The sequence below is a fragment of the Rosa chinensis genome, chromosome 7, assembly GCF_002994745.2.
Source record: "Rosa chinensis cultivar Old Blush chromosome 7, RchiOBHm-V2, whole genome shotgun sequence".
NCBI classification, from domain to species: Eukaryota; Viridiplantae; Streptophyta; class Magnoliopsida; order Rosales; family Rosaceae; genus Rosa; species Rosa chinensis.
In genome coordinates, this window is record NC_037094.1 from 56,049,007 (window position 1) to 56,073,638 (window position 24,632).

The 24,632-nt window shown below is 36.8% G+C and overlaps 2 protein-coding genes and 1 pseudogene across 4 annotated transcripts; 2 read left to right on the forward strand and 1 right to left on the reverse strand.

Moving 5' to 3' along the window:
• Positions 1 to 77: 77 nt before the first annotated feature.
• Positions 78 to 6,452, forward strand: LOC112178220 (annotated as a pseudogene).
• Positions 6,453 to 15,911: 9,459 nt separating this feature from the next.
• LOC112180797 (protein STICHEL-like 2) lies at positions 15,912 to 19,529 on the reverse strand. Its single transcript, XM_040510043.1, is given in 10 exon segments — positions 15,912 to 16,059; positions 16,409 to 16,463; positions 16,557 to 17,295; positions 17,440 to 17,628; positions 17,779 to 17,940; positions 18,368 to 18,581; positions 18,696 to 18,919; positions 18,922 to 19,008; positions 19,011 to 19,253; positions 19,453 to 19,529. Coding segments are annotated over 8 exon segments (1,422 nt in total). The 5' UTR covers positions 19,469 to 19,529; the 3' UTR covers positions 15,912 to 16,059; positions 16,409 to 16,463; positions 16,557 to 17,008.
• Positions 19,530 to 21,838: 2,309 nt separating this feature from the next.
• Positions 21,839 to 24,504, forward strand: LOC112175905 (neurofilament medium polypeptide). 3 transcript variants are annotated; one of them, XM_024313644.2, is made up of 3 exons: positions 21,839 to 22,117; positions 22,710 to 22,856; positions 23,059 to 24,504. In XM_024313644.2, exon 3 carries the CDS (start codon positions 23,118 to 23,120, stop codon positions 23,946 to 23,948), a length of 831 nt encoding a protein of 276 aa, XP_024169412.1. In that variant the 5' UTR covers positions 21,839 to 22,117; positions 22,710 to 22,856; positions 23,059 to 23,117; the 3' UTR covers positions 23,949 to 24,504. The 3 variants fall into 3 exon arrangements, with proteins under 3 accessions (XP_024169412.1, XP_024169411.1, XP_040366051.1); XM_024313643.2 differs by lacking the exon at positions 22,710 to 22,856 and having other exon boundaries at positions 21,840 to 22,117; XM_040510117.1 differs by lacking the exons at positions 21,839 to 22,117; positions 22,710 to 22,856 and adding an exon at positions 22,954 to 22,975.
• Positions 24,505 to 24,632: the final 128 nt, after the last annotated feature.

Sequence of the window (24,632 nt, forward strand, 5' to 3'; positions counted from 1 at the left end):
CAAATTGGGAATCTGATTAACTCTTGAAGCTTAAAGATGGGGAATCCGTTTGCATTGTTTCCTTTGGATCGCAAACAAAATTTGTCACACAATCCTTACAAATGCATCTAGGATCCTCACCATTCTCATCTAACTTATTGAAATAATTCCACACATTAGAAGCATTCTTAGAGCATCTCCAATGGATTGGTTAAATCCACGTGGAGTGCTTGAACGGAAATAAAAGACATGTAAACCCTCTCCAACCCTTAAGTCATATCTGATGTGTAATTGACATTTCGACCAAGTCTGTCAAATTTGACAGAGCCATAGTCATCTGTCTTTTAATTTTTTATTGTTTCTCTCTCCCTCTCTCTCTTTCCTTCTCTCTCTTTTCTTCTCCTCTCTAATTCTCTATCGTTCTTCCCAGACCAAACCCATCAGATTCCTACCCAGATCTCCTCACCATGAATAGCTCCTTCTCACCATGAATAGACCAAAATCTCTATGTCCTCAACCTCACCACGAGTAGCTCTTCACCATGGATGAGTTCGATTTCAACTAGAGTTCTAATAAAATCATAAGAAAATAACATACTAAAACACTCTCTTTTTCATCCTACCCAGACCAAATTAATTCATGAAAAACCTTTCATGATAGATGTTTGTCTCAGTGGTGGCGGGATTTGAAGATGGTGGGTGGTATGGTTGCAGGTAGGATTTGCTGTTTGGCACCAAAGATTTGAGCTTTTTTTGTGATTATGGGAATTGGGTTTGTGAATAAGGATTAATTGGGATTTGAGTTTATGAGAAGTGTGGCATATCTGGAAATTGGGGTTCGAAACATGTGGAAGAAGAAGGAATTGGTGTTTTGTCAAAACTAGTGTATTACCACTTACCAGAGAGAGATGCAGTGGAGTTGTGCGGCAGCAAGAAGAACAGAGAAGAAGAAGTGGGAGAAGTAGAGAAAAAATGGTTTATTTTTGTTATGAAATATTCTTAAAAAAATAATATAATAATATTTAAATTTAACCTATCCACTGGAGTAGAAATTTGTCAAAAATGACAATTGACACATCAGCTTTCAAATTCGAATTTGACACAAGGGTTTTAACTACTCCATTGGAGATGCTCTTAGCTGGTTTCCTCATTGTAACACAAGGTACCGGAGGAGCTCCTCCTCCAAGTTCAGTTGGACTGGCCTCCACACTCGGAATAGGAGTGTTGTTTGGTTCATCGCTAGTGACTTGTGTACTGTTTGGTGGATTTGTGGGATTTTCAGAATTCATTTTCAACCAACAAGCAGTCACAAATTCTACACAACACAATCAATCGATAACAGCAACCAATTTCAAATTTGAAATACTTGGACAAAAGCAAAATAACACCTCAATGCAAATTCTGCTCGCCAAATGCCATTCCAAATACATCAAACATGCCGTGAAATGTATAAAAAAATTTGTATGCTTAAGAGAACTGGTCAAAATTTTGGAATGCAGGGATACCAAGGACCAGATAGTGGTGCCTATTTTGAGTATTTTCTACCAAGTCGATCCCTCTGATATTCGCAAACTAAAGGGAAGTTTCGCCAAAGCACTTGATGAACATAAACACAACGTTGACGAGAAAGAGCTGCAAAGCTGGTCGTCTGCTCTAACTAGAACAACGAATTTATCTGGCTGGGATTCCTGCGCAAGATTACAAGTATGTATTACTTTGTTCCGCAGCTAATTTTTTTGTAACGTGTTGTAATCTACATTTATATAATTTAACTGAATATCCTATTTTGATCTTTATAGCAAACTGTTGGAATTAGTTGCTTTGATTTTACTGTTAGGATTGACGCCGAAGAGTGAAGTAGTGGTGGGCTTAGGACCGAGTGTTTAAAGAAAAATATTTAGGGGCAGGTGTTTGGGACTTAATGTTACCAGGACAAATGTTTTAGGAGGAAGTGATTTGAAACAGACGAGACAGCAATGCTTCTTAATTTTCTCTTGTATTGCTTCTTGATTACTTACTTCACTTGCTTGATTCATTACATTTTACAAGAGAGCTTACGTATTTATACATGTTTCAACCGACCTTGATGGACTACTAACACCACTGACATTTGTTTGTGGTTAGTTATTAACCACAACTTAATGCATAGTTGTAAACCATCCTATACTTGACTGCTAACTCTAGATTTTACTACACTTACATGATCATTCTAGATCATGTTCTACATTACTCTAGCAGCTGCAGGCTTCTCTTTATTAGTGCAGGTTAATTAAGATGTTTCAATGTGCATTACCTTTTGACACAATTGTGTGACATTATGTCTTGCAGAGATCCTTCACAGTATTGTTTTGCAGAAATGATGCCAAGCTTATTGAAGACATTGCACAAGATATAAGTAATAAATTGATTGAAATCTTATCTCGTCGTTATGACCGAAAGAAATATAAGATTGTATCTTGCACTAGTCCTACGACCTATGATGTCTTTCTGAATTTTAGGGGAGACGACACTCGCAAAATCTTTGTTGGTCATCTTTACAAAGCTCTGGAGCAGAAAGAAATCAACACCTTTATAGATTCTGAAGAGGTTGGAAAAGGCAACAACCTATCAATGCTAGAACAAGCTATTCAAGATTCAAGGATTTCGATTGTAGTTTTCTCTGAAAACTATGCTTCTTCCACATGGTGCTTGAAAGAGCTCGTCAGAATCCTGAAATGTATGGATATAAAGAAGCAGATAGTGGTGCCTATTTTGTATGAAGTAGATCCATTTGATGTTCGTAATTTGAAGGGAAGCTTCGCAGAAGCTTTTGCGAAACATGAAAACAGTTCTAATACCAACAAGGAAGAGGTGGAGAGCTGGAAGTCTGCTCTAACTAGAGTCACAAATTTATCTTGCTGGGATTCGAGAAAATATGAGTAATCTTTCTTCATACTCTTAAATTACCAATTTTAGTTTTCAGATTAGTTAGATTTTTTAATATTGGCTTACAGTTTAATTAGTTTTAATTAGAGGTGCTTACTGTTATAGTAAATGTTGAAGAGTTGAACTAGATTGTGCCACATTTTGCATCACATATATATATTCTATTTCTTTACAATACTGTTTTCAATTTTTGCAGAGATGATGCCAAGCGTGTTGAGGAGATAGTAATACATGTTAATGAATTGGTCCACGTCTGGTCATCAAAAGCCAATAGCTTGGTTGGAATGAATTCCCGCATAAAAGAAATGGATTTGCTATTATGTAATGGGATATATGATGTTCGCGTTGTTGGAATATGGGGAATGGTTGGCATTGGCAAAACAACCATTGCTAGAGCTGTTTATGACAAAATCGCTCGTCAATTTGAGCACAGTTGCTTTCTTGAAAATGTCAAGGAACGTTTCATGAAGAATGATGCGGTACAAATGCAAGAAGAACTGCTATCTAGGATGTTGAAGAAAAAAGTGCGAAGTGTAGGCACTTTGAGTAGAGGCTCAAAGATGATGATGGAAAGGCTGGGTAACAGGAAAGTTTTGCTTGTTCTGGATGATGTGGAAAACACTGCCCAGATTGAAGCCTTACTTGGGAAGCAACATTCATTTGGTCTTGGAAGTAAAATTATTATAACAAGCAGAGATCTACAAGCACTGAGTAGAGTTGATGAGACATATGTGCCCAAGTTTTTAACTGACGATGAAGCTCTTGAACTCTTGAGGAATTATGCCTTCAGAAGAAACCAGCCCACAGGAGAGTATGATGAACTCTCAAGGCATGCTGTGGAATATGCTCAAGGTCTGCCTCTAGCACTTAGGGTTATGGGATCTTCTCTTCATAACAAAAGTGTATGTACGTGAATGGGAAGATGTGTTGGAAAAAACTAAGAAAATCCCACATATGAAATTTCACAATGATCTTATAACAAGTTTTGAGGTACTGAATGATTCAGAGAAGGAAATTTTTCTAGATATATCATGTTTCTTCAAAGGAATGGAGAAAGACTACGTTACTGAAATTCTGGACAGTTGTGGCTTCTTTCCCGAAAGGGGATTAAGAGTTCTAGTTAATAGAGCTCTTGTAAGTGTCACTCGTGACAATAAGCTTGAGATGCATAGATTGCTACAGAGAATGGGTTGGGAAATTGTCCGACAGCAGATTAAGGAGCACGGGAAACCCAGTAGGCTGTGGAGTAACAAAGATATTCAGAGGTTGTTAACTCAAAATACGGTGAGTATATCTAGAACTATACATGTATATATAATTACATATCCATTAAGAATAAATTGCTCTTGGATCATATGTGATATCTTTACTAGATAGAAAGCTTCAGACATGTAGGGTCAGAGTTCCAGCTTTGACCGAAATCTCCTACTACAAACTAACTATTTCAAATTCAAAGTAAAGATGCATTAACTTTGGTCTTATATCAGGTACTGGTTTGCACTCACCTAATGAACTTCTTCTATTGATCATGCAGGCTACAGGACGAATTGAAAGTATAAAGCTAGACTTGTGCAACTCAAAAGATGTATACATAAACACTAAATCTTTTAATAAAATGACGAGACTAAGATTGGTCAGAATCGATTACAGTTTGGATCGGCTTCTTGTTAAACAGCGACAAGCGTGGCCCGTGGCCCACCATTGTACCGATACTGTCCCAACTTAACCACCCATTAGGTGTTGGGTTTTAATCACAAAAGGCCTCGGTACAATTGGGTAAGAGCCACCCACTTATAAGTTATATTTTATTTGTCACTTTTCCAATGTGGGATCTTTCCTCTCCAACACGCCCCCTCACGTGCAACCTAGCTCTAGGTCTGCACGTGAAATTAATTAATCTAATTCCCACTTTGGAAATTGGGACACAAGCTTCATATCAGAGACTTGGTCAATACAATCCAAGGCCCACATTGGACACTTGGTAACAATTCGATCGGAATTTTTCCGATGGCAATATAAGGAACCCAAATTCGGGCCCATGATAATTGGAGACGTAATTGGAGAGGGACCCGCTCTGATACCATGTTAAACAGCGACAAGCGTGGCCCACCATTGTACCGATACTGTCCCAACGTACTTAACCACCCATTAGGTGTTGAGTTTTAATCACAAAAGGCCTCGGTACAATTGGGTAAGAGCCACCCACTTATAAGTTATATTTTATTTGTCACTTTTCCAATGTGGGATCTTTCCTCTCCAACACTTCTCCCTGCGATTCCAAGTGCAAACCCTAAACAATATGTGAGTAGGGACTTGAAGTTTCTCTCTGACGAGTTGAGGCTTCTCTGCTGGCACGGATGCCCTTACTCATCATTGCCATCCAACTTTAGGCCGAGGGAATCTTATCGACCTTGACTTGCGTTTTAGTCACATTCAACGACTTTGGGAAGGAACAAAGGTGCAATCATAACTTTCTTTCAAGTGATAACTATTCGTTTGGACAGGGCTTGCTTGAATCATCAATTAACACATGTTTTGTTGCCTGTTCTAACTATGCAGCTCATGAAAATGTTGAAATTCGTCAATTTAAGTCACTCTATATACCTTGACAGAATCCCTGACTTCAGTGAGGCGTTAAATCTGGAGAAACTAATTCTCGATGGTTGCTCAAGTTTGGTTGAGGTTCATCCATCCATTTCAGCTCTTCAAAACCTTGTTGTCTTTACTTTAAATGGGTGTGAAAAACTTCAGGACTTTCCGAGCAGCATTCGTATGAAATCTCTCAAAACCTTTCAACTTTCTGGCTGCTCAAGATTTGAGAAGTTTCCAAAGATTTCAGAAGCTATGGAGGAGCTATCAGAGCTTTGTCTAGATGGGACTGCAATTAAAGAATTGCCCTCATCAATTGAACTGCTTCAGGGCCTTGAACTTTTAAGTATGAGAACCTGCAGAGGCCTTGTCCGTCTTCCACACAAAATTTGTAATTTGGCAAACCTTCAACAGCTCTATCTGGCTGGGTGCTCGAAACTCCATAACTTGCCTAGTAACTTCGGTAATTTGGAATCCTTGACAGACCTGGAGGTACAAGATAGTGGTATAAAACCACTTCCATTCTCTGTAGTCTGTACTACATTTGAGCAAGCTTAAGGGGGATGCATTATCATGTATTGGATGTAAACAAATGACAACACCCTTTTCGGCATGGCCATCATCAGTTGAAAAATGTTCTAGTTACTCTGTTTTGGTACATCTTGATTTAAGTGACTGGAAATATCAAATGAATCAAATGGTATTGCTCATTTGTGTTCCCTGGAAACATTAAAGATGTGCAGAAACAATTTGGAGAGCTTACCTGCAACAATGAATCAACTTGGTCGCCTAGCACATCTCGAATTGGAGGCTTACAAGAGGCTGAAATCAATTCCACAGCTTTCATCAAGTGTGAAGTACATAGATGCTCATGATTGCACAGCTTTAGAGTCAGTGTCAACGCCAAATCCCCCTACGAAAAGAATCTTTGGTTCACATTTTCTAACTGCTTCCCGCTGCTTCCCGCTGGTAATCTATTTATAGATGTTGTGGAAACTCATTCTTATCATCAGGTTCGTATCTTTTCCTTAGTCACACACATTGACGATTTGACACGCGCACAAGCAAAGTTAACCAAATGAAGTTGACCCTTGTTTGAATTATATGGGGTGATCTGCAACCTCTTTCCTTTTACATGTGTCTTCCTGGAAGAGAAATTCCAGCTTGGTTCAGCCATCAGTGTAGGGGATCCTCAATCACTGTGCAGCTACCACCCAATTGTTTCCATGATGACTTTCTGAGATTTTCTATCTGCGTTGCTTGTAACTTTGAGGATGCTTGTAATTATGCTTCTGATCTATCTGCTCTATGTTTTTGCTCAGCCAAAGGAAATCATGGGGAGCACAGTTTTCAGTTACTCCATCCGGGCTTCCGAACTGACAGATTGTTTGAGTTGCATGGATCACATGTTTTTGGTATATGTTCCATGGTTTGAATATCACCTAATTGAAGAAGGAGACCTGGTCAATGAAGGCTATTTCACTGAGGTCACATTTAGTATTATACTATTATTGTAGAAAGTGATTCCACTGCAAAACAATTCCATTGTATCACAAGCTGCGGCGTTCGTATCTTTTATGTCAATTAACAAAGCTAACTAAATCTGGTGTTCATGTAATAATTCTCATTTGTATCGCTTTCATGATTTGGGAATCTGTGGCCTACGCGGTATGGGCTTGAATGAAAGTATATTGACATTAATATTTTTATATGTTTTAAGTATAATTCCTCCAACTGTTTATTAGGAGTTAACCATGAATGCCATGCATGAAAAAATATTTCAATCTCATTGATTTGGGGTGGTGCTATTCAGTTCAATTCTGTTTTACAAATTATCCTAATTACCATCCCTTATAATTCTATTTCTTTTATTTTTTATTTTTTCTTTTTTCTTTTATCTATTTGGCTATCAAACGTGGGAGCTTCTATTCATGCCTCCAAAATTGGCATTTGGACCTCCCTACTTAATAGACCTCCAATTTACTTTTACAAATAACCAATATGCTATCTACACCTCCCTAATTTTCTCAAAATGCCCACTGTCGAATAAAATCAATAAAAGCCATTTTTTTGGAAGATTTTATTCATACCACCAAAAACCCATTGTACTATTCTTAACCCTTCACCCACTTATCGACAACAAAAAAATCTTATGAATTTCACAGTAGTAGAAATACATATATGAATTCATGCACAAAACAAAAATAAAGAACAAGAAAATCGTGGGAGATGAAAAGAGATGGGGTCTATATCTGGGATATCTCAATGGCCTGAAAGCAAAACGCTAAAAGTTGTAGATGTCTTGATTTTCAAAAAAACAGACCCATTGTAATCAAGATAGTGAAAAAAGAAGAACATAAAACTTCTAAACCCATACCTTGTGCGAAGACACCAAAATGATGTTATGCTCAATTACTGAATCGTCACATTCTTCCATAGAGTTTGATGTATATTGTAGGGTTTACGTTGGAGGATAATGTTTTCTCCAAGTTGAAGACTACATACTGTCTTGAAGGTAAGAAGAAACTCTTTATTTTATTTTTGAAATGTTTGTGTCATTATTTGTAATTTGACATGAGTTGACAAAGTCAACTATAACTTGGAAAAAGAACGAAAGAGGTCAAAATGCCAATTTTGGAGGTATGAATAGAAGTTCCCATCAAACATCATTATGCAATAAATTAATTTTCTCTTACTTATAAATAAAGGAAAAATAATATGTTCATTAAGTGAAATGATCTGTATTATTAGACGAGAATATGCTTCCCAAGTAATTACATTCATCTAACTGAATCTAAATTGCAAAGTTTGTTCTCATACAAGTAGGAGGGGTAAAACGCATGCTTTACTTGCTTGTTGTCTCGGGTTCCAATATTGCACCTAGCTTACTAGAGTTTCTCATCTCTTATAGATTGGCAATAAACCATTTTCAAATGAAGTCTGCAAATTTGAGAAATTTGTAAGTACAAAAAAAAAAACGGAGTATAGTTCAAAATTAATTGTTTGAATAAGACTAGCTTGAGGGGCTAGACAAATGTAGACACACGCATAATCAATGGTATGAACTCTTAATTTAATGTATTTTAGATAACTGTATTGAAAGAACACTGACCCATAAATAATAAGAATGTATTATGCAAGGCTGAGGAAAAACTTTGCAATTTTGATTAAGTTGGATGAACGTAATTACCTAGGAAGCATATTCCTTGTCTATCTAATAATACAGGTCATTCCACTTAACGAACATATTATTTTTCCTTCATTTATAGGTAAATTAAGAATTTGATTTATTGTATAATGATATATTGATGTTTGATTCATGATTGACTTGCCAAATAGAAAAAAGAAAAAGAATCAGAATTGCAATGGAGGGTAGTTAGGGTAATTTGTAAAAAATAATTGAATTAAAATAATAGAAAAATAGAAAGGTGTGTGAATAGAGAAAATGAGTGTGTGAATAGCACCACCCATTTTAAAAGTAGCTTTTGTGTTTTGCAACTCAAGTTAATTAGCACTAATTGTTGCTCTATTATTATTGTTGGGTTAGAACTGAAGGATTGTAAGATTTGGTTTGAAGTTTGTCACATATTGTTCGATTTTCATTGATTTACTTGCAACCTAACTAAAATATAGAAGTAGAGTTGTAAAGGTTTGAGTTTTTAACCTGGCTAATAGATTAGACTTTTTTAATTACAACCTAAATATGGGATGCTTACGTTTAGTTAACCTGATTTCTAGGAATTTTGATATCAACATATATATTAGAATCATTTTTCACATCAACATCTTTTTTAGGTTTTCTATCATTGCGATTGACTATATTTATTAGGTTGAAAGTGTCTATGTTATCCCTATATTAGATACATTATAAAAGCAACAATTGAGAATGAACAAGTAGAGTGAAATCCACACTCCCTATTTTACAATTAACACTCCACGTTTTTTTTTTTTTTTTTTGTAACTTAAATTTTGTCTTTTTATGAGAATTTTGACCAAAGAATGAAAGAATGAGCGTGGATTACAAATTAGGGAGTGTGAATTTCACTCCTAATATACAACCATTGAATTAAGGAATCTAAAATCCCGGCAGTCAAAGATCAATTGTTTCTTCAGAGCTGTTGGGCTTTTGTTAGTACTACAGCAGTGGAATGGGCAGTTTACTGTGTAAGTGGTTATACGAACATAATGGGAGCTTTAAATAAAGACCATTCTCTTTGTGTTACAATAGTGTACTTGGCCGATTTATTTCACCATGAGGTAAACTTTATTTTAATTTGGTAATGAAAAACCACTTGATTATTGTTTTTCTTCTATGTCTCTGTCATGTTTGTTAGTAATCATAAATTCTTTTGTAGGGTATTATTGATAAAGAGTTATCAAAGAAATAGTGAAGGCTAAAGGCGGGGCTAAATGCAAATATCGTAATAATGACTATATGAATGACCCTGATTGCATTAGTCCTAAAAAAGAAGTTTACAGGCCTGTGTCTTTCTTGTGCGTATGGAGATGATTTTCACTGTGTGGTTTTTGTATGCTTGGAAGATGACCCAAATGGGAAATACATACTTGTCCAGAATTCCTATGGAACTAAAATAGGATGTGGAGAATTAAGCCAACATACTACATGCCTCCTTGTTTTGCATTTCATGGAACGTGATACAACAACCACTTTTACAACTATATGTTATTTATGGTTATGGGTTTATATATGATCTTTGGTGTATTGAAAGATCAACGTGTTTCAGAAATTGTATATATCACTATTGTTGAAATAGTTTATAAAGTGGTTTCAACCTTACTGACTACTAGTATAATTATTTAGAAAATGAATGTCAAAAAGTAAACGGCTTGAAAAAAAAAAAAAAAAATTACCAAAAAGTAGCAATGGAAACAATTGAAACCAAATTAGGTTAGGTTACAAGGAAAATGACTTGAATGGCTAGCCGATAACCAACGACTTAAACTTTGAAACAACCCATCATCCTGTACTAGCTTGTATTGGACTAAATAATAGTTTTAGCACAAATTGATCTATTAGAACGGTCAAAACAAGCCAAAAGCTACTCCATGTTTGTTTGATCAAAGTGAATTAAGCTCTGAGTTTGTCACTTTATCATAGATTTAAGACTAATAAAATTCTTCTCAACTCAGTTACACCCAAAATGTTGTCAACCAACTGTTTCTAAATATGTTCGGAATTTTCTCTCATATATCCTTTTTTTGACTTATCAAGACCACCATGATATTTTTTATCACTATGAATTTTAATCATGACTTGGTATACATGAGAAACAAATAAACTTTTTTTTTTTTTTTTTCTGGATGATATCTCTTAATGGCATATATCACTTTTTCCAACTCTCAGAAAGACTCATAGAGAATATATTATGCTATCTTGTCATTCCAGTCGTAGCAACTCAAATAACGTACGTGTTGTCAATACTTCGGTATAGTCTATTTTTTTTATTTTTTATGTTTTCATATTATATATGTGCTTCATCTTCCTTTCTATGTTATTATCTGTGTTGAAATTCAAGATGTTCCCACCCTTGCACAAGCATTATCAAAACTAACGACAATATTTTTTTTTTCTATCACGTACACTCATATTGTTTTATTATAAAAGAGCTAGCCATCTCAGCATAAATTTCTTGCAACGTTGTACAATCCAAACTTACAAAACCATATAATTACAAATCTTTAAGGGACTGCTCCATTTCCAAAATATTAGTGAATTTTGTATTGTTATTTCAATCAATTCGGCTTAGGGTCATGCTCGGGATCCTTAAACGGCACATCAGACTTGGAGTTTACATTGGTCACTTATACTCCTTACGCGTGCGACATAAGCTTCTTGAACAAATTTTGCAATCTCTGCGTCCGTGTATACTAGAACTAAGTTATTCAGCAAACGATTCGACATATACATGAGAAAGCAAGGGGCGCACCTTTGGAGGGCAATGCTAAGTTGATGGTATTTGGGGGCTAAAAGCGAACGATTATCAAGCTCTTGGAAGTTTTGATGAGATCGAATTGCTTAACATTAGTTACCTAAATGAGAAAGGGTAAAAATGGTGGGGGCATCCTAATTATATTATACATATATCTAAAGGGCGTCGAACTGTACCACTGTTCATTCGAGACCTGAATTGAATGATGGTTTTGCCCTTTCATTTTCTTCTAATTACGGGTTGCTACTCTTCTATAAGTTTCTTCTGTAATCTATTTCCTCACTTACTGATACGCTTTGAGCAAGCATATAATTTAACCCTAGAAATATCATTAGTAGTATAAGCAAGTAGGGATCGTTCTATTCCGGGGATTGAGGGTACACCTGTCAATGTAAGACAATTTAAACAATTAAAATAAAACAAAGTATAGTATTCACACATATACATATTATTTACGAATTCAAAAGGGGTTTTAGGGTTTGGTTTTCGAAAATTAAAAACAAGAATTAAAACTAAGTATGAACAAAAACACAAATACAAGAATGATATGTAAGAAACAAAGATTAAAACCGATTTCATGATTAAATTCGAATACAAACCTACATTGTTCTTCCAAGTCATGTGAAAGGAGTTGATCATGTGAAACATTCGAAAGCAAACGATTTCCCATATTTTACTTTTCAATGCTAATTAATCTAAATGAAAGCACATAGATTAATCCTATCAAACATGTAATCAAACCCTAGAAAGCTAGTCAATCATACATGTTCAACGCAAGAAGTTCAAGGAAAGGCTATCAACTCAAGTGTACAACTTAGTATGAATAAGTTCACCTAATTGCAATCCTCTTCAATTGAATTCGATTTTTGTCCAAAACCTTTACTACTTTGATTCAAGTTTACACAAAACGAAAAGTCGATTTCATGTTCTTAAACCTAGCACCAATTATATCAAAACCCTAAGTGTTTCGAACCACATAAGATTAAAATACAAAAGTTATCTATAAAGCAAACTCAATCGAACAATCACACATAAGCAACTTTGGAATCACAACATAGAAATCGAAAATCCTTAATCAATCATAAATTTTCAGAATATAAACCTTGTTCAAACATAAACGTTAACTAGAACAACATCCAACGAAATCAAACAAGGAGAATCAAAAGTGATTACAAGAAAGAAGGTTGAATTACACCGTGAATGGAGAGATGGATGAATAACTCGAATGATGAACTAATGAAACTCGAAAGCAAGCTTCAAAGTACACGGCTTCAAGGTGGAATGGATGATGATGCTCACGGCCTAAGCTTGCTTCTTCCTTCCTTGCTTGAAAACGCCAAAAGTTGCACTAGAGAATGGAGAGAGCTTCCGCGCGTAGAGAGAATTTTCTGAATTGTAAAGTGGTTCTTGGAGACGTCTAGGGTGCTTGTATATATAGGGAACGGCAATGCTTGGCCTCCAAGCCGTGATTTTCTGATTATTTTCTCAATGAATTAAATTAATAATTCCACATGCCTTCCACCAATGAGAAATTGCCAAGTAAGCCCTAGTGTGTCATCCAACCAATCATAAAACTCCAAGGAGATACCCTAATATATTCTTGCCGAAATTCCTTGAATATTTTCTGATTTTCTTCTTGATATTTCGGCCAAAACATGCTTAGGGTTTCTAGGAATGAACCTAGACGCAATTTGGTCTCTTTCTTGATTTCTTTCCTTAAACTCCACCCTAGAAAATCTCTTGCGTAATCTTTGATTCTTCCCTTGATTTTTCACGCCACTTTTGCCTCCTCCTTTTGATTTTCACGGCAATGCAACCCTAGGGTTTCCTCCATGCGTCACAAACCCTAATTCCATGGGCTTTTGATGGGCCTTGATCCATTTTGCCGAAAATCCATAGAGTTCTTGGGCCTCGTTGCTTCAACTTCAAGTCTTCTCATCTTCCAACGCAAAACTCATTATTTTTCCATTTCTTTTTCATGGTTGCGTTGGAAACTTGTTCGGGAAGCCTTCCTCCATTTCGCAGGGTTTCCTAGTTGGATTAGGAAAGCTTATTTCTTCATTTCTGCTCAAATGTGTGGCCCAATTCTTCTCATATTTGTTCGTCTTGACGTTCGCAAGCTCCTCTTTCCATTCGTGCGTTCATTTCCACTTTTTAGCTCGGAGGTCCTGAAAATAGAAACTAATATGAAAAATGGAAACTTACCTAATTTGAAAAATAGAAACTTTCTAAAATTGAGAAATGGAAAGTTTCTAAAAATGAAAAATAGAAACTTACTAAAAATGAGAAATGAGAAATGAGAAATGAGAAATGAGAAATGAAGACAAAAATGGAAACTTTCTACAATAAGGAACTTTCCCAATCAAAGAATGGAAACTTTCCCAAACAGGGATTTTTCAAGGAAATGGCGCAGAAAAATGTAGGGAAATGCAGTTAAAACGTCGCATTAAAATGCTCCTATCACTTACGGGCTGCTTAATGAGAAGTTCGATTGCTGATATTTCCGTCTTAACGCAGTAGAAGGCACCGTAGTCTAAGACCTCGATGATCGATTGGACCGATTTCAAGTATCGTTTGAAAGCCTTCTTTACTACTCATTCTGGGAAACTGAGCTCATTTGATCAAATCGGAGGATCCGATTGAGCAATCAGGGCATGTTTACTTACTTGGAATGGGAGGGAATGATTACGGAGTAAAAACATTCCTGTGTTTACTAACACATAAAGGAATATGAACGATTCCAGGTAAAAGAATTCCTGTGTTTACTAACATATGAAGGAATCGGAATAGGTGTAGGTCCCACCTCTTTATCAGGAATCGATTTCTGAATATTCAGGAATTTGATTACGAAGGGAGGAGATGGGTTTAGGAATCAATCCTCCGGAATCAATACCGATTCCTTTCTTCTCTCATTCCACTTGTCTCCGATTCATGATTATTTCCATTCCAAGTAAGTAAACGTGTCATCAGAGATATACGAGAGATTAAGCTCCAGGTAAGCTTCTTATTTGATCGAATGGTTTGACATTTTGGGTGCGATTGAAGATTTTCAGAAAAGGATGTATATCTTTATGGGTGCGATCGAATGAGCATGAAAAGGAGTCTCTTTTTGATAGCTATTTGATCGAATGGTTTGACATTTTGGGTGCGATCGAATGTATATCTTTATATGCTTAAACGCACTACTTTGGGAGCACAGTGCTACAATACTTACGGAGCATGCACAGTGCCACAATACTCTCGGAGCACAGTGCCACAATACTCTCGGAGCTCAGCTCTTCACCTTATGTTGAACTCTTCCTTTTCATGGGATGAGACAAGTATCCAATTCAACCTTTGCAAGGTAACTGGACATTATCCTCATGAGGCTCCAGAATCCGTTGTTTATGGTCCCCCGGACCTCATAACTCAAGCAGAAAGTTTTGTTTCTCTCCCAGATGTCAAGCTATTTCCCAACAAGTATAGGGAGATAATGGCCAAGAAACTTTCCGGCATACAAGTCCCGGTGGAAGATCAGGCAGCTATCATTGAAAAAATATTTGAGGTGGTTCAAGTGGTGATCGATGGTTTTCCAATAGTTGTGTGCGTATGGGATGTGACTGTCCGCATCTTGGACAGTGCTAGTAATCTTGGCTTAGAGAATGTGCCTCAAAACTCATGGATCACTCAACTATTTGCTGAGGAATATGGGGTTACAATGGAATATATGTTTCCATATGTTCCCGAGTTTATTCCGGCAGCAAAGCCATGCATTGATGGCTTAGAGAAAGTGAGATTCGATAGTTTGGAAGACAATGCTAGACAGACGCCGTGTGCTATTTGTAGAGAGGGCCTCGATCATTTTGCTGCAGAACAAGGAACTGATGGTCAGCTAATGATTACTCTCTTGCCCTGCATACATGTTTATCATGCAGATTGTATTGTTCAATGGCTTAAGATGAATCACTCGTGTCCCTTATGCCGATCGATACCCCCTGCCAACTGCTTCAAGGCCGCGGCATTGGGATTTGCTCATGTGTGCTGGTGGTATACTAACTGCTGTTGCGTGTGTTGGTTTGTTCATCAACCTTGCCAAAAGATAGCTCGATATATATTTAGTAGGATATTACTCCCTAAAGTTTAGGGTAATTTTCTTTTTTTGTAACAAAAGTTTAGGGTATTTTTCACTGTCATACCTAAGTATTAATTTTTTGCATTTTCTTATCTTATTTTTGAGTCCGTTAGCAATTCCTTGTGCATTCCATTGGTATGTCAATGACTCAATGTAGTATAGCTCAGACGTCCTGGTTATATAGATATCTTACATATTCCTGCTTCATAAAAGCATGACTTACAAAATAAATTAAGAAAAGACACATGCAGTAGTGGATTGCATGAAGACAGTACTAGTATATAATTTAATCTTAATCTGGGTTCCCAAAATATATATCTATAACATCAATGACTATTGCAATATATAGGTAGACAAATAATGCTCCTGAGGTATGAATTCCTTTGAAGGTCCTAAAGCATATAAGCTACTTTTTTCAGCATAACTACTAAGCCTAAGCAGTTGCACATGGAAGAACCCACCCAACTAGTTTCAAATTTTGCTGTTGTTGCCTCAGTTACCAATCCTGCAGCATTAACACGCAACTTGGTCAGAGCTTTATATTGAACTCCTTGCAAGCATTTACATAAGCATTTAAGAAAAAGTAACTTCAAACAGGTAGTAGATCTTATGCCTCTAAAATTAACATTTTAGGGAAAAAGAGTAGATTGCTCAAAATGAGAATGAAATTTATGCCCTAAGCCCTTGCAAGGAAGCATCACATAACAGAACTAGGAGATTAGGGAGGCCACTTAGTTTTTGGTTCTTCTCTCTTTTCATTTTCTTCTATCAACTTTTTCCATATTTTTCCCTCTTCCCCATAGTCAATACTGTCTATAACTAAAAAGAAGATGCATGTGTATTCGTATATCTACCTTTCTTGAGGAAAGCAGGGTTTTCCAACAAAGCACACCTGAATTTTCCTTCAACCTGCAAACAAAATATTTAAATTCCTAAAATATTTGTACATCCAAATTATTTTGGTCACCGACAAATGAAAGAAGACCAGGGAGTGACACTTACTCCTCCTTATAGTTGCCGGCGTTGTTCCCATTGTCAGAGCCGCTGCAGAAAGCATATGAATCGCTTCCCAAAAGACAGGCGTCAAAAGATGTACAGTTGGGATTGCAAACTTGTTTTGTAGTTTGGTGCAACAAGTCACCTGAGTAGCAACTGTGGAACACAACTTCTTTTGAATCCTCAGAGTTCTCGGGAAACACCTTGGTTGATGTTCAGGTTGATGAAAAGATAAAACCTGGCAGTCCTGGTTGCTTCCCTCTTCCTTTGAAGAATCAAACATTAATCCAGGTGCCTTTGGTGTATCGTCTTCAAACGATCTGCGGCATGAGGCCGCTCTTGTGCTCAGTACGTTAACTAATTCACTATTTCTCGATGTGCTTACAACCACCATTTTGTCACAGCAGTTATGTGGCAGTTGAGAAGCACAATCACAGGAACACGGTAAAATACGTCCATCACTTAATATAGGCTTTTCCGATGTGTACTAAAGAGTAGTCTGAACCACTTCCGCGCTCACAGAAAGATGGTGACTTTTGTTGCATTCTGCGGGAACAGCTGAACAACCTAAAAGATGGCTTCTTCACGTTTGCATACTTTGACTCGGTAGCACGTACAAGATTGATCCTGATCTCCACATTACAACCGAATAGAGATTGGAGTGCACTTGCAATGATTTTCCATGACTTCTCAGCCTTGGATACATAATCAGGGTGGCAGAATTCCAATTCAGCTATAGCGAGACCTAAAATAAACCACTATTCAGTAATACTCTCATGTGAGAAAGAAAACCCACATTTAATGTTACATATATCCATGATTATACAGATGATAACAGACTGCATGTCATGAAACGTCATCTACCAAGTATAAAACTAGGTGGAAGTACCTTGATTCACAAATAGAGACGACAATCTTCCTTGTTTCCTCAAAAAGTTCTTGAATGACTTGGATTGGCATAAATCTATAGCTCTCTTCCATACGGATTCCAACTGTTCATCAATATCCTTTTGCATTCCCAACTTGTCTGAAGTGTTGACATTGCATGAAGTAGGGTCAAGAATCTTGAAGCTCTGCCCTGTACATCATGTACACAAAAGAAAATATGTCATGAACCCGAGCAGAAACAAAGTTCAATGTGCAATTCGTAGAAAACTAATTAAGGAAAAGAAAAATGACTTGCATATAATAGGAGTACATTCTCACCTCTCTCGTGTATTTCTCATACTCTTTGTATCACTAGCATCCAATGAGGAGGAGGACTCCGCAGAGCTTAGCTGCAATAGAGCTGCAGTAAGCCATGTTGTTTGATTCTTGGATACCCTTAATTGCTTCTCAATTTCAGAGAATATTTTCAATGCATGACTCAGTTTCTGGAGGTCCATTTCAGCTGTGACAAGGAAAATTGAAACAACACCATAGTATAGGCATATAATTGTAAGATGAGACAGAGTAAGGAACTGCGTATATTAGAGAAACAATAAGCATATGCAAAGAAACTATAACAGGACAAGTATAACAAGTTTAAAGTAGAACTTTGTTCATCCAAGAAGAAAGCAAAGAGGATATGCACACTGAAGCAGAGAGAAGATGGAGTCATAATGATAATTTACAGTTTATGATTTTATCAAATAATTGTTCAAGTACTTGACAAATCATTGAAACCTAATTTTCCATTAAAGTCAGTTTAGCAAACAGTAAGTTATGACCGAAATCTAACAAAATTTATGGTCTAAGACAGCATGCTTAAAGCACTTACATTTACTGAAATATACTAAGATGTGACCATATTATATATGATATCTTAAACTACTTACAGGTATGCCTACGAGAGAACTGTTTCTGGACTTCAGAACCACCTTCCTCACCAGCAAGGATGTCCATAATAAGATTTGCCAACTGCGATATAAGTTGCATCGGATCAATCCTTGATCTCATCAACTCCCAGGCCCTTAAAACTGTATTAGAAGTGTCAGATGACAATGCCAGATCTAGCAAATCGAGTAATTCATCATCAGAAACAGCTCCAATCTGCAAAACAATACAAATGATTAAATTTCTATAAAATCTGAGACAAATAGAGGTGGGCTATAGATGAAAAAAAATTAAAAATAAAGAATCGATGATAAACTGCCAAGCACTCACAAGCTCGTATGCCAAGCCCATTGTGATTTTTTTACCAAGCAAACTTAGCTGATCAAGCGTCATCTCTGCATCCCTAAGTGAACCATTTGATTTGGCAGCGATGAAGTTTAAAGCAACCTGATCAAACTCAAGACCCTCTTCAACACAAATTTTTCCCAACTTGCTTGCAATATCACCATCCTTAATCTTTGGGAAGTGATATCTCTGGGACCGTGATATTGAATCCGCGGCAGCTTATCCAGATCAGGAGTGATCATCACAGAGACAACATTTTGAGAAAGGTTATCGATGCTACTCAAAATAGTCGCCCACGCATCAAGTGGCACTCATCAATGACGAAAACCTTAAACCATGAAGATACGGGAGGTGTAGCTGCATTCATAATAAGACACCTAAACCGGTCTCTCTGGTTGATTCTCACAGAATCTATTTCCTTGATATCTCTGCTGCTTCCAGAAAAGTACACATTACACTCGCAGAAGAGACCACACGGCCTGTACTCCTCCAGTGAAAGACAATTAAGAGCTGCAGCAAAAATTCTTGAGGCTGATGTCTTTCCTGTACCTTGTGGACCATGCATGGAAAAGGTAGAATGAGGTTATTCTTCCTCTAGAGACAGCACCCATATCCAACATGAACTTGAACGCGTTCGTAGAATTGGGTTTACCCATAAATTTGATTATAACAGCACAACGTAATTCAAAATCGAGTTTATCATGAACTTTTTGTGTGAAAGAAACATTGGGTCCATTTTTACCTTGAGAATACTGCATGGTTCTACAGAAGGGACCAACTGGGTTTTTCAGAGTGCTCGCAGTAGTAGATTGGGTTGGGGTCGGCTCCGGGTCCTGGCTTGCATCTCATTACAAAGCTCGTCACCAAATCGTACACGTTTGCGTTGAATAGGAGTAGAAAACACCGGCGGAGCCACCCAGCCTCGTCAGTGGCCAAACAAGCTAGTGTTGGACAAGTATGGTCAACGTCGATGAAACCCAAAGTCAAGGTTTCAGACCGGGGTGGGTTTCCAATGGGAGAGCGCGTACCAAGGCGCGTGTAATCCCTAAATTTTAAGTTAACCATAGAAAATTGTTTTTTTTTTTTTTTGAATAAAATTGTTTATTTATATTACAACCAAAAATTGTTTTTTTTTTTTTTTTTTTTTTTTTTGCACTTTCAAAAACCAAAGGGGAGGCACATCAAAAGAGACACGACACATTACAATGCTCTTGTTCCCATTATGTTCGAGTATACTGTGAGCTTCTTCAGATGCATGCTCACCATCATTCCTGAGTTTCCCTAGCCTCCTCCTTTCTAACATCTTTCTTATCAAAAGGACGCTTTTGCCTTGATTCCAGATGAGGAATTCCTCCGAGTTTTCTTCATCAATCTCCGTGAGTTAAGGGAGAGCGGACAACTTAATTTTTATCAAGAGGATCCTTTTGCCTTGATTCCAGACGACGAATTCCTCCTCTCCTAGTCACTAAGTTTTCTTCATCAACCCCGCGCCGTGAGTTAAGAGCAGTGGTGAAACATGTCTCCATGCCACTATCGTCGCTAGTAACTATCACTACCTAGTAGCACCTCCAGATTCAACACTATCACCACCCTAGAACTGTTATAATATTGTTGCCAAGATCACACATCCTGAAAATCCACTTTCCCTTGGTACAGATTCAACAATTGAGTTACTAGGTCGAGATATCTATGTACTCACAATCATTACCATAGTCAACAAGTACTTCATTACCATAGTCAACAAGTACTTACAAGTACTTGTCTCACTTCGTTAAAACAGTAGCCAAACTCAACTTCTCCTCATTTATCAGTCCTTTCAAAAACAAGACTCTTAACAACCCAACACCTTGGGATGATTCTCTTGTCTAAGCTGTAACACACAACATTGGGATATTTTTGCAATCTTCTGGGCACGCCACCCCATCCTGTTCACTAAGAAATCCATTGTTTCCATTATTTTCTTCTCTGACCAGCCTGTTCATACACAGTGGAAAAACATTGCTGCTTGAGTGTGATAGATCTGGGACATTTCATTATTTCCTCAACAATTAATAAGTACTTCTGTTTTTTCAATGGTCCTAACCTTTAGGAGAAACATAATCCCAAAGAATTACGATTATCAAGAAGCAACAAAAATCCACTAATAAACAAAACTACTATATAATGGCAATCAAAAAATGAAAATTTTCTCATGTGCAACATTCTCTGGTTCTTGAGAACCTTCATCAGATTGATTGTGAATTCCAGGATTTTTTATTATTATTATTATTTTTAATGATGGGGGAAAGAGAGGATTTTAAGAGCAAAACTAGATAACAAAAATAATAATAATAATAAAAAATTAAAGGGTATGTGCTAAGTCGAAAGGTATGTGTATTTCAAATTACTCAAATAAAGAACAAAAATAACAAAGTAAAAAATTAAAATATCTCCTAGAATGGTCTCAATAAAGATCATTAGAATGGTCTCAATAAAGATCATGCACGTATGTGTAATTTAAATTTTGACAGTTAAAAATAACAAAGTTTCCATGTACTACACCCAAACTATCCTTTTAGAAGTGACAACTATTTTTAATCCCACCTCACTCATCTCCATGTTGTTAGTGTGTATTGAACCCACAGCTTACCGACGGCATGATTGTCTGCGAATCATTGTGATAAACATGTTGCCACCAGAGCTGGAAACAAGCTGTTGGTATCACCAAGATTTTCTGCGCACTAATTAGATTTCGGCTTCTAACCATTTTTCTTATAGGTGACCGCACTGAACCCTGAACTCACGATTTTTAATTGTTGGTTATGAGGCCTGAACTCTCTGTACTAATTGCATTAGAGAATAACTGAAAAAGTTGCTTGAGTGAGATATTTTCTTGCCGAGCATCAGTAAGTGTAATATCATGATCTTCTGTGACTATATTATTATTTTCCCATTAAAAAAAAAAAACAGAATTAATAATAAGAGCCAACTTTTTTCTTTAATAACAAAAATTGAAGAAAGAAAAGGGTAGTACCATACTACTATCAGTAGTGTCATATAACCTGATTTTAATGCCTTGTCGACTTAGTCGTCATTGTCACACTCACTTGTACTGTTTCACTATTCTGGATCTGTAATTTAAACCTCTCCTGCATGAAGCTTTGTGTGACTTTTCTTCAGCTCCATTCAAGGACAGACACAGAGACAGAGTGCATTATTCACACCCCTCAACTACTTGTTTGTCATCCTCTCCTTTCCAACCACATATTTGAAGAGCAGAAAGAAAAGGGTGGTAATTTAAAACTAGATTATTACTTGTTGGGGTAAAAAGTACTACTTGTTCATAGATGAATCCAACTGCAAACCTCTACTAAATCGAATATATCTCAAATTCTGCTACCTAGCTTGCTTGCCCCACTGAGTCACTGGTACGATACCTTTCTTAATTTCTTTTCTTCGTTCTTTATTTGGTCTTTGCATCTAAGAATTAGTGCTTGTTTATGCTTGTAAGATATGTTTGGTATGATAGTGCTCATGTTGATTCTATGTGTTTGGAACTTTGTATTTATACCTCATATGCCAATTTTGGATCTTTTCTGTGATTGAAATTAGATTCTGGCATTTCAAGGTAGTAATAAGACTAATAAGTGTCATTTTTGATATGGGTTTTGTGAATTTTGTTGCTGTTAACAAGGAACCCTTACTAATTAAGGTGTGGAATTAACTGCTGTCTTTGATTGTTTTCTTAATAATTGGCGTATTGCAAATTCTAAGAATGAAGCTGCTTCCGTTTGAATCATTTGTTTAAGCAGATGAGGTTCTAAATGGGTTTTAGAATTTGTTCTTTATTCATTGTCGGCAACAGTATCCTTTTTTTTTTTGGGCAAGAACAGTGTCCTTTTCTGCTATATGCAAGTTTGGTATCTTGTCTTACTCATTGCATTGTTTAAAAGTGCTGAATATATACAAACTCTTTGATCAAGTCTAAAATTAGTGACTTTGAATGATTTCTTACTTTAGCTGGATGGCACATTCATTCTAATGGTGAAAAGAGATGTTTTTTGAAGTATAATCTCCTGGATAATTCGATGCTGCATTTCAAGTCTTGAGAGTGGAGTTTGTTTTGCCTATCATTGTTTTCATTGTCTACCAATCAAGACTTCCAAGGTGATGATGTTTTTCATGCTGCTATCTGTATGATTTGTTAAGAATACCAAAGCAACAAACGATTTTGTATCTCACAACAACAGAATGAATATCCACAAAACATGTGCATAAGTGCATTGGTGAGATTCTGCAGTAGAAAATTTAGATGTAGTAGTATATTTATATGGTGGATCACTTATGGTTCCTACTTCCCTTTGTACAGATTGGCTCACAACTTGCCTGCTGCTAATTGGTGAAGCTATATACAATTTCGTATTAACCATGTTGAAGCAATCACCCAGTAGAAACCAGAGGGTAAAAGGCTTCAAGGTAAAGCATGCTGTTCAGATATCTTTGTTGCTTGCTATTTGCATCTGGCTGGTTTACCAACTCAATCACTCCCATGGTAAAAAAGCACTTGAAGTCAGCTCTGCAGAGAAGATATCAGGGGAGGTGCAAAATGAGCATGGAGTACTAGAACTTGGGAGACGGGGCCTCCGTCCTCATGTGGAAGAAACTTCGATGGATGTTGGAAGGCATAGGGAAAAAGAGGAAGAATCAGAAGAAGAGGCAGATGAGACTAAAGCTGAAGAAAGTGAGGAGGAAGGAAGAGGCGGTGAAGATGAAGTTGACGGGCATGATCAAGAGAAATCCGAGGAAGAATCTGAGGGGGTAGAGGATTTGATTGATGAAGATGATACGGAGAGAGAAGAAGAAAGTGAAGAACAAGAGAGTGAAGAGCAAGGAAATGATTTGGAGGATCAAGTTCAAAATAGAGATACAAGGTATAGCCAAGATGCAAGAGAGGAGCAATACAAGGGTGATGATGCATCCAGTGCTGTGAAGCAGAACATCCGCACTATAAGCAACCAAATCGAAATTGGAAGCTTGAGAAGAGTGAAGGAAGAAGAGGTAGACACTGCAGAAAATATTGATTTAGAGAAAGATAATAAAGCCACTGGTGAAACAAAAGGTAATCAGTTTGGTTCAGTCAAGATAGATGGTCAAACAGATGCTGGTTCATCAACCACTACAAGTGAAAAACCAAAAAGGAGCACTGGTTCTCTTTATGGAACAGAGATGCTACTTAAGTTATATTATGATTCAATCTAACTTCTAGCCAAAGGCACTCATACTTGGAGAATTTTTAGAGGCAGCTATATATATGAATCCCCTAGGCCAGTTATATGCAATATTCAGGTTCCACCACTCCTAATTTAGATGCAGCCAACCTAGAAATAGTATCTACTGAAAATATTTTACCAGAAGCAATTGGAAAGCACTGGTAATGGTAACGACAATGCAGTTGCTAATCGGAAATCTAATGCGTATGTTAGGTTGGAGAGTGCACAAGGAAGATGATGAAACTGTTCGGATTCTTCATTCTACAAGAAGATGGATATGATCAGCCAATCTTGGGAGACTCAAGAATGGCATGCCCAAAATAAACTAGGTTGAAGATGCCAGCTGAGTGATTGTTACTGGTAAACTGCTGAGTTTCACCTTGGATATTCACTTTTTATAGCATAAATGAGGGTAAGGTAGATGAACATTAATTGTATACATGTTTTTCCACTAAGCTTGGATGACTATATATATTTTCTTGGTCTGAAGTTCTTATGATATAAAGCCATGCATATGGCATTAAAATAAGCAATTTTTTTTTTATCAAGCCTTGATTAATAAGCAAATTAAATGTTCTAAATTTGTACTTGACTGGAATCTATTAATAATTTGTAAAGTATCAATTTGATGCTCAGGCATATGGAAACTTTGTTAGTCTCTGCTTGAAGGTAT